The sequence below is a fragment of the Macrotis lagotis genome, chromosome X (assembly GCF_037893015.1).
Source record: "Macrotis lagotis isolate mMagLag1 chromosome X, bilby.v1.9.chrom.fasta, whole genome shotgun sequence".
Taxonomy (NCBI): domain Eukaryota; kingdom Metazoa; phylum Chordata; class Mammalia; order Peramelemorphia; family Peramelidae; genus Macrotis; species Macrotis lagotis.
In genome coordinates this window covers 67,296,619-67,312,078 of record NC_133666.1, presented here as the reverse complement: position 1 = coordinate 67,312,078, position 15,460 = coordinate 67,296,619, and the positions used below count along the sequence as shown (strand labels likewise).

The following is a 15,460-nucleotide window of genomic DNA, read 5'->3' as shown; positions in this document are numbered from 1 at the left end:
TGATAGGCATCCCTTCAATTTCCAATTCTTTGTTACCACAAAGAGAGTTGCTAAAGATAGTTTTGTGTATATATATGTCCTTTCCCCTTTTCTTTGATCTCTGGGATACTGTTCTAATAGCAATGTTCTCCAGTGTGCTTTGATCAGTTCCCAACTCTACCAATAGTGCCTTTGTGTTCCAATTTTCCCACATCCCATCCAACATTTGTCATTTACTTTTTCTGTAATGTTAGCCAATCTGATGGATGTGAATAAATAAATAATGAAATAATGAAATAAATTTTCATTTCCTTAATTATTAATGATTTAGAGAATTTTTTCCATGTGGTCATAGATAGCTTTGATTTCTTCCTCTGAAAACTGCCTTTTCATATCCTTTGCCCATGGCTTTCATTTTTTATATCTGACTCAGAACCCTATATATTTGAGAAATGAGACTTTATCAGAGAAATTTACTATAAAACTTTCACCTACTTTCTTGCTTACTATGTAATGAATTTTAGAAATATTACTATCTAAACTGGCTCTCTGGATAGCCTAGATTTTAGGCAGTGGGGTTAAGTGGCTTGCCCAAGGCCACACAACTAGGTAATTATTAAGTGTCTGAGGCCGGATTTAAACTCAGGTACTCCTGACTCCAAGGCCGGTGCTCTATCCACTGCGCCACCTAGCCGCCCCACTCAGTAGAATTCTAACAGATATCTTCCTATCTTAAAAAAATAAGATGGAGAGGAAGGGGGGAGAACCTTAAGAAAAATCTGAGCCACTTTTAAGTCAGCGCATCAGATAAATCACCCAGCCTGACTGTACGACCAGTGTGTATGAAGGCTGTAAACCTGCATGTACTTGATGGCAATAGTCTAATGAAGGCAGAATGGTTTGAATTTTAGAAATGGAAGGCGAATGGGACAGCCACATTTCGATCATTTCTCAAATGCCATTCAGGGAAACGTCAAAACAGAACGTGGATACTGAACTGGGTTTGGAAGGATTTAAATGGATAGTGCCTTCTCCTTTCACCTCCCTCCCATCCTTCCATTCTCTACCCAATCTTTTACTGTCCTTGGAAAGAAAAGAAAGTTTTTGTGCTCAAGTCCTTGACTCAACAACAGAGGAAGTGACTCTGATGAAATCATTGCCACCTTCAGGGCCCGTGGGACCTTCTATTGGACTTGTAATTGGAACCTTCTCCATTCCTTCCTTGAGTGTAGCAACTGTATGACTTCTCTTTTTTGTACTAAGCATAGTGCTCTGCACATAGTAGGCACTTGATAAATGCTTCATTCATTCAGGTAACCAAGCATTATATGAATATCAAGATTTGTTCAGCTCTGGCTGAGGAAATGAAATATTTGGTGGGAAACTGAAAATAGCAAAGTACAAAAGAACCTTCTAATTGGAGAAAACCAGTATGGGAGGTGTGGGGAAGCCAGGTCTGCAGAATAATAATTACTGCCATTTTGATAGCATATTAAGGGGTGCAAAGTGCTTCACTGCAGACATGATTTCATTTGTATCTCATAATAACCCTATAAGATATAGAAGCCAGACCTAATTATCCCCATTTGACAGACGAGTAATTGGAAGCTTGGAAAGATGAAATTACTGGTCCATTATCACCCAGATAGTATAGGGGAGGAGGCCAAGGGGACGCCATATTGCCCTAAGGCTGAGCAAGGCCTTCTATGTGATTAGCTTCTCCAGCCTAGTCAGTGACTAGAAAGAGAAAAACCAGCTGGCCCTGAGAGATAAGCAACCCAGTCAGGAATCTTTGATGTTGATCTTCACCTGACTCCATGAAACCCTGGGGAGCTTTTGACTGAACATATTAAAAGGTACAAAAGATTGGACTATATGTACATGGACTAATCCCACAGGGCATGTTCTGGAAACTTTTTTTTTCCTTTTATTAAATATCTACCATAGAAAAGTCAATTCTGAAAGTTATATTCAGAACTTAGAGGGAGTGTGGAGCAATGAATAAGAGACCTAGGCTCAAATTCTGTTTCTAACACTTGCTGTGTAAGCCATTGACTTTTCTGAGCCTCAGACCCCAGGACTCAAGGACTAAGTCATTCAAAGTGGTTTGTCCAGGGTTCCAAATGTTGGGGGGGGGGGGATAAATGACAATTTAGGAGATTTTATGCAAATTCAAATATTCAGCATTTTGCTGAATGCAAGAGGATTAGAACATAAATAAGTGAAGCCACCCTTCTGGAACCTCTGGCCAATTAAGTCCAACTGATCCCTCTACCTTTGAGTGTGGCATACCTACCCCATCTAGTGGCAGAATCTTTGTGCTGCAAGAGCTGCCACAAGTGAGACATGACAAGGTTAAAACCAGGTCTTGTCAGGGACCTGGGAAGGGATGGGGAGAGGTCAGATCCTCCATGACTCTGCAGCCGGACAGTATCATCGTCAACTCCAATGGATGAGCATCTACTTTGAAATATTTCCCTTCCCCCAGAAGTCAGTTTCACAAACTCATATAGAAACCCATTTATTGATTCGATGCCAGATGTCAGAGGATGCTGTGGTTAAGTCCTGGGGAAGTCCTCCAGTTTCTGAGAGTCCCAGTTTCCCCATCAACCAGGTGGGGTTGATGACAATAACTGCTATCATTTTACACAATACTTTAAGGTTTACAAAATGCTTTGCACATTTTATCTCATTTTAGCCTCACATCCTTGGGAAGTAGATGATATTACAAATTAGGAAACTGAGAGAGAGGGTGACTTGTCCAGGGTCACACACTAATTAAATGTCTGAGGTTGGATTTGAATTTAGGTCCTACTGATGCTAAGAGTAAGGTCCTCTCCATTGTTCTACCTGGATGACTAATAATAAATGAGTTCCAGTTGCAGTTTGATCACCTACCTACTACCTGTGTGACCTTGAGCAAATTCCTTTGCATCTTCAGCCTCCAGTTTTCTCATCTGTGTCATGAAGGGATTGGACCAGAAACCTCCTCGGGTTCCTTCCCATGGTCTCCTGAATGCTTACAATACTTATGTCACCATCACCATCTTCAGTCACATATGGGTTTATCTATATCTTTAAGGATCCTACATGTCAGCTCACTTATGTAATGGGTCTCCACCTACAGTTATTCTGGAGCCCCTTCGGGTTATGCTGGAGACCACTAGACCTAACCAGAGCTGATTGTTAAATTTTTGATATGAATGTTTACACCACTGAAATCAGTAAATTCTGCAAGTCAGGGCTTGATTTACTGTTTTATCGATTATCTTACCTTAAGAAAGTAGTTGAAAAATTAATTTTAAAAGTATGTCAAGGGTCTATCACCCCTTTCACTTCCTCATCCCCTTTCTGCCTGGGGTAGAGGCTCCCCTCCCACCCCAGGCCTTAAGAAAGGGGTAGGCCCTCAGGTTTGTGTTACTCTTATGCTTTGTGGACTCCAAAGTCCCATAATTCTGATAGAAGTTCATTTCAGGGGGCCACTTAGGTAGATCCAGATCCTCCTTCCTCTCACTGCTAACTCCTTGAAGATATTGGACCCTGTCCCATGTTTCCCAGTCTTCAACTACTCGATGGGTCAAGGCACAAACTCTCAAGAGCCTTCCTTTCCAGTTCCTGGTACACAGGGAATAATAATGAGGTAGCTGATTCTCATTGTACAGAGGAAAAATCTTGAAGACTCAGAACTAAAGGGACTTGCCCAGGGTCATTTGGTTAATAATGGTCAGAGGTAGGATTCAAACCTAGGGTTTGCCAACTTCCAAAACCATCTGGTGCAACCATCTCATCTGTCAGATGAGGGGATGGAAACCAAGAGAGAAGAAGCAACTTACTCTTGGTCACACAGGTAGCAAGCCTAAGATTTGAACCTAGATCTCCTAAGCCCAAATCCAGGATGTGGTTATCCCACTGCCCTGTGAGGCCAATAAAGTGTGTTACCTAATAATATAGATGGGGAACAATAAAGCATAGGAAAAAAATTTGGCTAACCAAAGAAGGCAGGGGCTGCTTTGTGCTCAGTGAGGGGCATGGAGGAACTCAAAGAAAGCAACATTCACTGAGGTAGCCTGTTCTGGTTAAGCAAGGCTTCACTGTGGACTTGGGCCTTGAATCCAAGGATGGGGAGGGTGTGGCTGTGAAGAGTGGAAAGGGTTATGCAGGCCCCTCAGGGTACAATGAGGATGTTAGCCTGGCTGTCTCTGAGTGATAAGAGATAAGCTTGAGAAAATAAGGGCCAGGACATTTGTGGGGACATTTGTTAGTGGAAGAAGCTGTATGTATGATGATGAAAATGATGGTTCAAGATGATTAATCAGGTGTGTGGGAAGAATTGGGGATAGTGCAGGGATACTACCTAGAAGAGTATTGCCATATTCATGATATTAAACTAGGCTGGTGCTGATGAGATTGGAAAAGCAAGGGACCAAGGATCCTGCCCCATGGCAGGAAGAAACAACAGGACTCACTGACTGAATGAATATATTGGGGAAGGGTAAAAAGAGCCAGTTTCAAGCCTTGCTGATTAGGGATGTGATGGACCCATTAGCAGAAAGAGAGAAATGAGTAATTCCTATTTTAGAGGGGTGGATGTGGAGGGGATCCCCCCCCCTTGGAACCCTCAAGTAGAAGTATCTAGCAGGCAATTGAAGATATATGATTGTAAATCGGGAGAGAAATTGGGGGGGGGTGGAGATAGAGACCTGGGCAGCATTTCTGTAGAGGCAGATGACAGTGAAAACTACAGAACAGAAGAGATCTCTGGGGAGAAGAAATGGAGATAAATGACTGAGATCCTTAGAGAACATTTGGACTTCCAAGTGGGAATAAGAGAAAGAGGGAGAAAGGGAGTTAGAAAAGAAATGGTCCGAGGGTTAGGAAACCAGAACAAGGCAGTGTGCCAAGGCACAGTTCCTGACTACTAAATAATTGTTATCAACATGGGAACAGCTCACATGTAGGCAGATGGGCCTCTAAGGTTGGCAAAACACTTTGTAGACATTACCTCACATGAGCCCCAAGGAGTAGTGTTGAAAGTGTTACATGCTACCGAGAAGTCAAGGATGGGATGATGAAGAGTTTGGCTTTTAAGAGGTCCCAGAATTTGTTAGTCTTGCTTTTTCTCAGATTCACTCTCCTCAGTCTTTCTTCCCAATGCCACCACTGAGTGCCAGACTACTCCTCCACTCTCATGTTCAAGAACCTAGACTTGCCTGTAACATCAAGTCCCAATTCCTCCACCTGGGAGAGAAGCTCAAAGTTGAAAGAGTTTTAGAGTAATCCACTTAGTCCCACCTTCCACTCAGTGCAGATATACCCTCTCAAATCTCACCGAGCCTGTTATGATCTGACACCAGCCTCCCTCATCAATTTGCTCTCCCATTCTGATCCTTCAGCATTAACCCGACTGGTCTCCTCCCTCATACTCCTTGCTCATTCTCCCTTCCTAACTTTGGTTCATTTGTTGATGTAGCTAATATCCAGCATGTTTATATCATGTGTCTAGCCATTTTGGTGGCTTGGAAGATCCAAAGAAGTGTGATCTGTGGTCCTTGCCCTCACAGGGCCCAGTCTGATATTACCTCGGTAGTCCAGAGCAGGAACCTGGGGAGGCATTTCAACAGATACTTCATTGTAGCTTTCATCAGGATAGTAACCTGAACCTGGAAGGAAGAGAACATGGCAGGATGAGGTCAGAGCTTTTCAGGCAGGCCCTCCCCACCCTTCACACCTTCCAAGTGGTTTCTTCTAAGACATGACCACCCAAAGGTGAGGAGCTGGGTATTCTGTGGGGAGAGTATGGTCCTAGAAAGTTGTAAGACCACTAGCACATACACATCAGCTACGAACTGCCTTGCTGTCAATCAAGTTGGCTAGGGAAGAGGGCATGATGGCACTGTGCCAGGCTTGTTCCTACAACTGCAGTAGGTCATATAGGATTGATCCCAGCAGAGTGGCAGCTGTGAGCAGTGAGCAGCTCACCTTGTTACTGCTTAGGCACAGGCACATGGATATGTGGAGAGGGAACTGGGCATCGCTATCATTTCCTGGTTGTGGCAAGTTGGCACTAGTAGCCAGCTGAGTAACAGGGCTATGGAAGAAAGGGAGGAGCTCAGAAGGTAAGGAGGGGTGGGTAAAGGGTTCATGAACACTGGCAGCAGTGTCTCAGAGAGAAAAGAAGCCATTTTGGGTTGGCACATGAAAGGACCAGAAAATAGGGACAGACCAAGATAATGCAGGGGCCAACTCTTTAAGGAGCCAGCTTTAGAGAGAATCCAGGTAGCCAGTTTCTTTCTGGTAGAATGAGGCAAATGGGGGGGGATTTCCCTCCTTTGACACCACCCCTAACATATCCGAGCAGAAGCACAAGACAGAGACCAAAGGCAAATAGAAGAGTGGATAGTTGGGAGCCAGGGGAGCTTAGGATTCTGCTGGGGAGATGGCTGATCCTAGAGCCAGGATTTCTCCTGGGCCTTGGCTGTGGGTTCTAGTGAGGCTGGAACTTCAGTTGAACCTGAAATGAAGAGACCATAATGGCTCTCACCAACAGTGAAGTAGCATCCAGTAGCTGTCAAGTCAACCAGGATTTATTGAGTGCCTACTAGGTGCTAAGCACTGTGCTGAGATGTGGGGATCCAAAGAAAGGTAAGAAGAGTCTCTAAGACAACATGTAAGCAATATGTACACATAAGACACATGGAAGAAAAATTGGAGTTAATCTTAGAAGAAAGGCATTAACATTCAGGGGAAGTGGGAAAAGCTTTTTGTTTTTGTTTTTTTCTTTTTTCTGTAGAAAGTGAGACTTGTCGGGGAAGCCAGGAGGTAGCAGTAAGGAGGCATGAGGGACAGTCAGTGAAAAGACAGTGCTGGGAGATAAAGCAACAAAAAGGAAGTCCGGGTCACTGGATCATAGGGAACATGTCAGGGTTGAAGATATAAGAAAACTGGAAAGGTAGGAGGGAGCCCAGTTATGAGGGGCTTTACAGACCAACCAGAAATTTATATTTGATCCTGGAGGTAATGGCCGCCACTAGAGTTACTGGTGTGTTCCAACCTGTGCAGTATACTGGAGGATGGACTGGAGTGTAGAGAGTCCTGAGACAGGGACACCAATCTGTTCCAGTAGTCCATGTGTGATGCTATGTGAATCTGCCCCAGAGGTATTGCTGTGACCATAGAATCAACAGGATCTGGGAATAGATCATTCTCTGCAACAACCAACCAATACACTAGTAGAGTACTATGTAGCCAGGTGATGCTCAGCAGAGGGTTTGAGATGAAGGAACAATATGAACACATTAGCAATCTTGCAGCCCTGGAGGTGTGACTTGCCCTTCCTCGAATTAGTTTGTTTCTTATCATGACATTTCAGCAAATCCCTTCTTTTGAGCTGATTTGGACCCTACAAGTAGAGGCTTGGGTACTGTAACCATAGTTTCAGGAGTATGACTTCATGGAGCACTTTGAACTTGGCATAGTTGTCTTCTAGGGGGACAATGTGATAGGACCAGTATTTACCAGGTTGCCCCCAAATTTAAATTAGACTAGTTTTCCCTAAAAGGTGACAAAACTGTCCTGGATCATAGTGGTCCTTATGTCTTTCTCCTTCTTTTTGCATTAGTATCAACTTAGTTTTTTAGTCACATCAAAGGTCTTCTGACTGAACTGAGCTGGGTTGAGAATCTGGGGAAAGAGGGCCTGTTTTCAAACTTTGGCGACTTGGTGCAAATCACTTGACCTCTCTGGGCCTCAGTTTCTCCTCCATGGGGATGGAGAAGATGACCTCTTTCTCTCCCCTCCTCCTACCTTTCTCCAACTTAGGCAGCATATTCCATGGTGCAGGAATTTTCCTCATGTCTGGCCCAAATCGATCCCATTTCTACCCCTCCACACACACCTAGACTAGCCTTCAGATTCCAAGGGGGCATAGAGCTTTACCCCCGACAGAACTCTGGGGAACATAGTAGACACTTAAGAAATGGTTATTTTTAGTAAGCACCTAGGATGTGCTGGAACTATGCTGGGGGCTGGGAGTAGCAAGACAAAAATGAACTGTGCCTGCCCCTCCAGAAGCTTCTGGTCTCAGGGATTTGCCTGAGTCACCAGCCTCACATAGCCATGGTTATTGGAGAAGAGGAGCACATTAATAACCAGGAGGAGGCACACAAACTGAAGCCTGGAAAAAAGTAGGAATTCTAGGGGGGAGAGGTAAGGAGGGAGAGCAGGCCAGATATGGAGAACAGCCTGGGCAAAGCTCTAGAGGCAGGAAACAGAACATCAAGTTGGGGGAGAGCAAGGCAGCCAATTTGGCAGGAATGTGAAATACAGGAGCGGAAAATGCACCCAAAGTCAGGAAAACCTTTATCAAAGAGCATTGAATGCCATGCTGAGGAAAAAGGAAGAGTCACTGAAGGCTCTTGAGCAGAGTCATGAGTGAAGTGGTCCAAATTTAGAAAGATTATTTTGGTGACCAGGGAAGGATGGATTGGAGAGGGGAGAGACTTTGGTCATAGCACAAGGGCCCCTGGCTTGAACTAGGGCAGCATTCATGAGAGTAGAGAGAAGGGAATGAAGGTGAAAGCTGCTGTGGCAAGGAAGGACAGGTAAGAGTCTAGGCCAACTGGGTGGTACAGTCTGGGTTTCAAACCTAGCTTCAGACACTAACTGTGTGATCCTGGGCAAGTCACTTTACCTCTGCTTGCTTTTCTCTCTCCATGTGTAATGATAACTCCCACCCCTAGGGGTGTTATAAAGAGAAAATGAGATCCTCCTTGGAAGTGCTCCGCAGAGGGCTGTCAATAATGGGTAGGATGGGGTGTGCCACCCGCCCCATCCCTTTGGGTGGTACAGACCACAATGGAAGGCAGCCCAATACTAGGTTTCACTAGACTGTTAGGTTCTATGCAGGAAATCGGTCTTGAATTAGTGTTAATTGAGAAACAACTTGGTTGTTTCCTGAATAGAGTTCCAGGAAGTCTGCCTTCTAACCCCCACTCCCCAGCTCCCACCCCTTCTGACTTAGAAGCTGGGCAGTTGGCCAGAGAAGGGTCAGAAAAGAATTCCCCCTTTCCAGGAGAGGCAGTTTTTCCAGACCCAGGGCTGGCCTCAAGAAGTGGATGGAGCCTTCTAGAAGAGAGAACCGCAGGCCTGTGTAAACAAGGCCATGCCTCACTCAGGCTTCCCTCTGGGGGCCAGCTGGGCTCCCCTATGTTCCAGGGTGGAGCCCGGGGTCCAGTCATGAAGTTGCTCTAGTTCCCCAAGTCCCAGGCAGGGGGGCAAACCAGTTCAACTTGGAAAACAAGTGAATGAATCAAATTGAAAGCCTGCATTGTGAAATCTTGTCCTTGTTTCCTTCATTTCCTTTTGCTTTTTTTTTTGTTTCTCTGGCTCCCCAAGTCCATTCACTTGGTTTCTTCTCTTTCTCCCTCCTCCCTTTTAGTTGGTCCTCCTGTTCCCCCCTTTCCCACATCCCATCAGCCTCAGCCCCAGAGTCTACCCTGTAGTTGGGTTTGGGGATCAGCCTTTAATGCTCTTGGTTCCTGGCCAACAAAAGGCAGATGTTGGTAAAGTCCTCTGCCTCCCCCATCCCATTTTGATGGAATAGTTGAGGTGAGTCTGTCCCCTCACCCCAGTTCAGGCTCCCCACAGTGAAGATTATGCAAAGGGAAGGAAAAGGAAGAAAGGGGGAGGGCAAGTGGCTTTGTGGACATGATCAAGGAGGGATGGAATCCCCACTCTCCTTACTACCAGCTGTGAGGACATTGAAGGGACTACACAATAAATAATCTCAGGCTTCCCTGGGCTAGGAGGTGGGCTGCAGGATGGGAAATGGAGCCAGAATGGGTCCCAGGTTCCCATAAGCCTCACCTGGGGAAAGAAGAGAGCTTTTGAGATTTTACTGTTAATGGAGATAGAGAAGAATTGAAAATACAATTTGGTTGAGACCTAGGGGTTACACAGCTGTACTCTGACTGTTTTCTGACCTGTGATCTTGACATCCCCCCCACCCCAATCAGTGGAGGCTCACTCCACACTAGGGTGCGGCTACCATGAATTACTTGGCCAAAGTCTTTAACTTCCCCAGAAGCTCCAAACAAATAGGATGCCTGGAACTGGAGCCCAAGAGCTGGAAGAAACCCCAGAGGCCATTGTTTCCCTCCTTCTTGTACAGATAATGAGACTGAAATCATCTCCAGGGCACCAGTCACTTGCCCCAAATCCCACAGGGAGAAAGTGATAGCATGAGCTGTGATTTAAATCTAGCTTCTATAACCCCAGGGCCTAGTCTTTCCACAGTATCACTGCCTCTGAAGATTTGCAAAGCTCTGGACCTTATGTAATCTTGATGACTGTCTCAGCAGCCCTGGAAAGTAGGTTCTAGAGGTATGGTTACCTTTATTTTACAGGTGAGGAAACCGAGGCAGACAGTGATTAAGTGACTTGCTCAAGGTCACACAGCTAGTAGATGTTGGACCTAGAGACCTGGCAGCCCAAGTATATCAGCCTGAATAGAGTGAGACTAAAGGGGCAAGGGAATAGGGATTAGAAGCTGCAAAGCAGCCAGCCTTTGTGGAGAGCCGATAGTTTCCTGCTTCCTCTACTGAGTTTTTGCTCAGAGTATGTACACAAGAACACTTTTTTTGGCAGAGTCCTCGATTCAGACCATGTCTATGCCCCTACTTCCCTCCCCTTCTCTGCTGCCTCCCTTTATGGACAAGGTCATTGGAGGGCAGGTGAGTGAACCCAGCTGCTAGAAAGGAAGTGACTCCTTCTCATTTTGTGGCAGTAGAGGAGGCTCCAGACAGGAGGTGGGTGGGTGGTGGTCTGGCCAGTAGTGGGGACCCCCAAGCATAGCCTCCAGGCAGGACCTTTTACCTTGGCAATCTGGGTGGGTCAGAGGTCTGTCTCTGCAATGATATCCCCTGGGTGGACTCAGGGGTTGCATTGGGAACCAGCCCCTTCAAAGATGGTAGAGGAGAGACATATAAAAAGTTCTAAGACTCAGGTTTGGGGTTCAGGTTGCCCCCTTGGGAAGGACCTCTGAGCTTTTCAACTCAATCATCTCACCCTGCCTTCTTTAGGCCAGCAGGAAAAAGACCCAGGGGAGGGCAACATGGTACATGGGAATGAGATCTCTACATTTTGACAGGTAATTGGGTCAAATCCTGCTTTTGCCACAGATTATCTGGGTGACCTTGAGCAAATAACTTCACTCTCACTGGGCCCAGTTTCCTCCTAAGGAACTAAGTTTCCACCTAGCCCTAAGTTTGTGATCCCATATCTCCTTTAGGTCAGTCCTTAGTGTGGTCGAGCATAGGCTGGTAACCAGTCTAAAGGCCTGCCCACCTTTCCCTGGCACCCCCTAGTTAGAGCCAGGTTAAGCTAGGGAGGGAAAGAAGTTTGCATATTTGTTGGAGCACTGGATGCAGCTGTCCCAGACAAATAGAGGCTCCTGCCAAAGACCTCCACCAGAAGCTCAGGGCGTGTGGAAAAGTTTAGTATGTGTGAGCATGTGTGCAGCCGTGGGGCTGCTGGAACCTGCCACAGGGGAGCACTTTGTTATTCTGGCTCTTCTCTGGGCTTCATTGCTTAGGCCCAACTCCTTCTCCTACACCCCCTCTGCTCCCTCCACCCCAGCCCCAGCCTCAGCCCCAGTCCTCACAAGGGCTGGCATTACAAGCCACAGAGTGCTTGGAGAGTGTGGCTTCTGCTGGCTGGGCCTCATCCAAAGCCTCTGTCTGGTCTGCCCATCTCATTAGCCTTCTCTCCCCACATCCCTCCTTCCTTCCATCCCTTCTCCTCTCTGACAGGCAGCCTCTTCTTCAGCTGCCAAATCGGAAAGTTGAGGAACCTCCATCTATCTATGTATCTTTCTTTCTTCCTTCTTTCTTTCTTTCTTTCTTTCTTTCTTTCTTTCTTTCTTTCTTTCTTTCTTTCTCTCTCTCTCTCTCTCTCTCTTTCTTTCTTTCTTTCTTTCCTTCTTTCCTTCTTTCCTTCCTTCCTTCCTTCCTTCCTTCCTTCCTTCCTTCCTTCCTTCCTTCCTTCCTTCCTTCCTCCCTCCCTCCCTCCCTTCCTTCCTTCCTCCCTCCCTTCCTTCCTTCCTTCCTTCCTTCCTTCCTTCCTTCCTTCCTTCCTTCCTTCCTTCCTTCCTTCCTTCCTCCTTCCCTCCCTCCCTTCCTTTCATTTCCTTCCTTTCATTCTCTTTTTCCCTTTCTTTCTTTCTTTCTCTTTCTTTCTTTGCATCCATCCATCCATCCATCCATCCATCCATCCATCCAGCTCTATCTATCTATCTATCATCTGTCTGTCTGTCTGTCTATCCATCCATTCATCTATGTACCATCTATCCAATTTCCTTCTTTAACTCTGGGGAGCATTTTAGCCTTGGGCATAGTCTAGGCACAGAAGGAGTAGTGCAGGAGGTGGAGTACTGAGATAAGGCCAGAATACAGGGAATTCATTTTCGAAAAGGTCGTTCTGGATTCTAAGCAAAAAAAGGGAGGTTACAGCCTAAGGAATTCTTAAGGTCCAAGAGCTTTAGAAGCTTTGTACAGAATTGTCTTATTTTTGAATGTCTCCTGAGATGTTTAGTTGGCCGTAGTCTACTATTGGTCAGAATAGCTCTTCATAGATCAGCAGAGGATATCTGATCCCCTAATTTTTTCTCATGATAAAACAGTCCCAAGGACATAAAGTGAATTGTCCAAGTTCACATGACCAGGAAGCTAGTAGAGATTGGATTAGAAGTTGGAGCCTCTGGCTTCAATTCTATTGCTCTCTCCATTGCATCAAGCCTCAATCTCACCATTTAATCTACATTTCCCTCATGGTTTACACCCACCTTCTCTTTTTTTCTGTTCTCTGTCCTCCCTAACACCATCAGAATATAACAATAATAGCCAAGATAATAGCCAGCTTCTCCCACTCACCTCCATACCACGTGGGGGTCACAACTTGGGTCAGATATATCAGCAGAAAGGGAGCTCCTGCCAGGGCCAGCTGCAGGGGCATCCTTGGCTTGGACCTTTGAGAGGCAGGAATTATTGGACTTTCTGTCCCAATAGAGACAAACTTCAAAAGGCCAAGAGAAGCTTCAGTGGAAGCTGTGAAAAAAAAGAAAGAACCCCTTCTCCTCAGGAATGGCACAGGCTAGCCTGCTCTTTACCTCATTTCCTCAGTTTTGTCCCTGGTCCCTAGCATTTGTCTGAGTAGCTGACAAGTTTTTACCTAGGTATAGTCAATCTCCTTCATCTCCATAAGTCATGGAACTTCAGGATACCCTGGGGTGAGAGGTTGCAAATATCACCAGGTTGGTGCTTGAGATGGGTAAACTGAGTCCCAGAGCCATCCCACATCCAAATGAAAGCCAGAAATAGATGAGGCATGTGTGAGTTGCTTTTCTCCTCTCTTGGAGATTGGTATTTCCTAATAAGCACTGTGTGAAGGGAGGCTGCTCTGGAGCTTCATCTCCCGCTATCCCTGGAGTGGCTGTTCTCTTGGTTCTAGCCTCAGCTTTAGGGCTTTCTGGTGGTCCAGGGGTAGCAGCAGGCCAAGCCACAAAGCAATGTTGCTCAGAGAAGAGCTGTGCAAAGCTATGAGGAATAAATAGGTGAGCAGGTCATAGCTGCTGCTGCTGCTGCTTACTTCTCCCTCTCTTCTCTGGATGTGTTTTGTGAAGCTCAGGAGAAATGAAAAAAGAATAGACAACTGTGGCCTTTACAATGCTGCTCAATAGAGTACAACAACCAGCTGCCCTGACAAGATCCCCAGAAAATCCTTAAGCCCTTCTCATCCCATGGGGAGCCAACAGCTCTGGCACCAAAGGTCATCAGACTGGAGGGGAGGGAAGGGACCTTGGGGACCATTGAGAACAACTCCATCCCCATTTTACAGACTAGAAAACCGAGTCCTAGAGAGCTTAAGCATCTCACCCTGGAGCACACAACTTGGAAGAGGCAAAGATGGGATTGGAACATGGTTCCTTTGACTTGAAATCTATTGCTCCTTCCATTGTATCTCTCTGTCTCTGTTTCTCTGTCTGTCCTCTTCCATTTTAATCAAAAAGAGAAATAAGGAATCAGACCAGATAGAAGAGGGTAGAACAGGAAGGGCAAGAGAGAGAAGGGTAGAAAAGAGGAGAAAGATGGGAAGGATTGAGGAGAAAGGAGAAGTCAGAGAGAATGGAAGGAAATAAATCAAAGTTAGAAAATCAGTAAGGAGGAGATCAAAGTGGAGAGCCAGACAGCCAGAAAGAGAAGAAAAGAGGAAAAAGAGGAGAGCGAGAAGAGAGCAGAGAGAGAAAGAGGAGAGAAGAGAGCAGAGAGAGAGAAGACAGAGACACAAAGACAGACAGAAACAGATAGAAGAGAGCAGAGAGAGGAGAGACAGAGACAGAGACAGAGAGACAGAGAAGAGAAGAGAGCAGAGAGAGATGGGAGAAACAGATAGACAGAGAGACAGGCAGACAGACAGACAGAGACAGAGAGAGAGGAGTAAGAAAAAAAGAAGGGGGAGGGAAGACAGAGACAGACACAGAGACAGAGACAGAGACAGAGACAGAGACAGAGACAGAGACAGAGATAGAGATAGAGATAGAGATAGAGAGACAGAGAGAGGTCCCAGAACAGTTAGACCAGTTGTGAGATCAGACTTGGGCATCCTTTGCCCTGAGTCCCAGATCTAATCCCTTTCTTTGTTTTCTCTTTCAAGGCTTCCCCCCGCCCATTGCTTTCCCCCAACCTTTTACAGACCCCAGTTGCTCCCTGGAGCTTCTTCCCCCCCACCTCCCGTTGCTTGCCCCATTGGGGTTGAGGCACAGACTGTGCTGTGAAGAAGCCCAGCCCTGCTGCCTCTTCCCTCTCACCCTGCCAGGGGTGAAGCCAGGGGGCTTGGGCACAGGGGCAGACAGGGAAGACCTTACCGAGCCAGGGGTCTTCCTTTTCGCCTCCTCCTCAGGGGAAACTTTTCCTTTCCTTTTCACATTCCTAAACTCAGCAGCTCCTGGTCCTAGCCTGTGAACACTGTCCAGATGTTAGCATAACTGCATCTGCCAGAGTTTCCCTTAAAGCTATACTATCCCCAAAGCTATAGTTGTTCTCCCCCGCAGAGGAGGAGAACAGAGAGGTGGAGACAAAGAGGCAGGAGGGCTGAAGGCCAGAGACCGTCATTCCTCCCCCTGGCCTTCAGCCCATGACAGAGTAATGACTGTGGCTCCTTAAGGAACCCTGAGAGACAAGCTTGAAGGTGTGAGGGACTTCTGACTCAGGGACTAGGAATGAGGACCAGATGCTTAGGAGGATGGACAGAGGGGAAAGTTTTGACCCTCCCTGGAGAGCTCTTCTAGCCCAGCAGCCTTTGGGGCAAGGGCAGACACTGGTACACACTGTCTCATCTGCTACTAACTCCCCCAGACTCTGGGTACCACAGATGTTCCTTATTCGTGCTCCTTGAAGGAAGAAAAATGACATTGCCACTAACAGGAAGA

General features: G+C 46.3%; 1 protein-coding gene across 1 annotated transcript in view; it reads right to left on the bottom strand.

Annotated features, from left to right (window-relative positions):
• SRPX2 (sushi repeat containing protein X-linked 2) overlaps positions 1–15,081 on the bottom strand; it is a 32,996-nt gene extending 17,915 nt beyond the window's left edge. Inside the window, exons 1-3 of the mRNA XM_074205050.1 lie at positions 14,897–15,081; positions 12,906–13,079; positions 5,559–5,639 (exon numbers count right to left, since the gene is read on the bottom strand). Of these exons, the coding sequence (XP_074061151.1) occupies positions 5,559–5,639; positions 12,906–12,987 (163 nt within the window). The 5' untranslated portion in view covers positions 12,988–13,079; positions 14,897–15,081. The remainder of the gene's footprint in view (positions 1–5,558; positions 5,640–12,905; positions 13,080–14,896) is intronic.
• Positions 15,082–15,460: the final 379 nt, after the last annotated feature.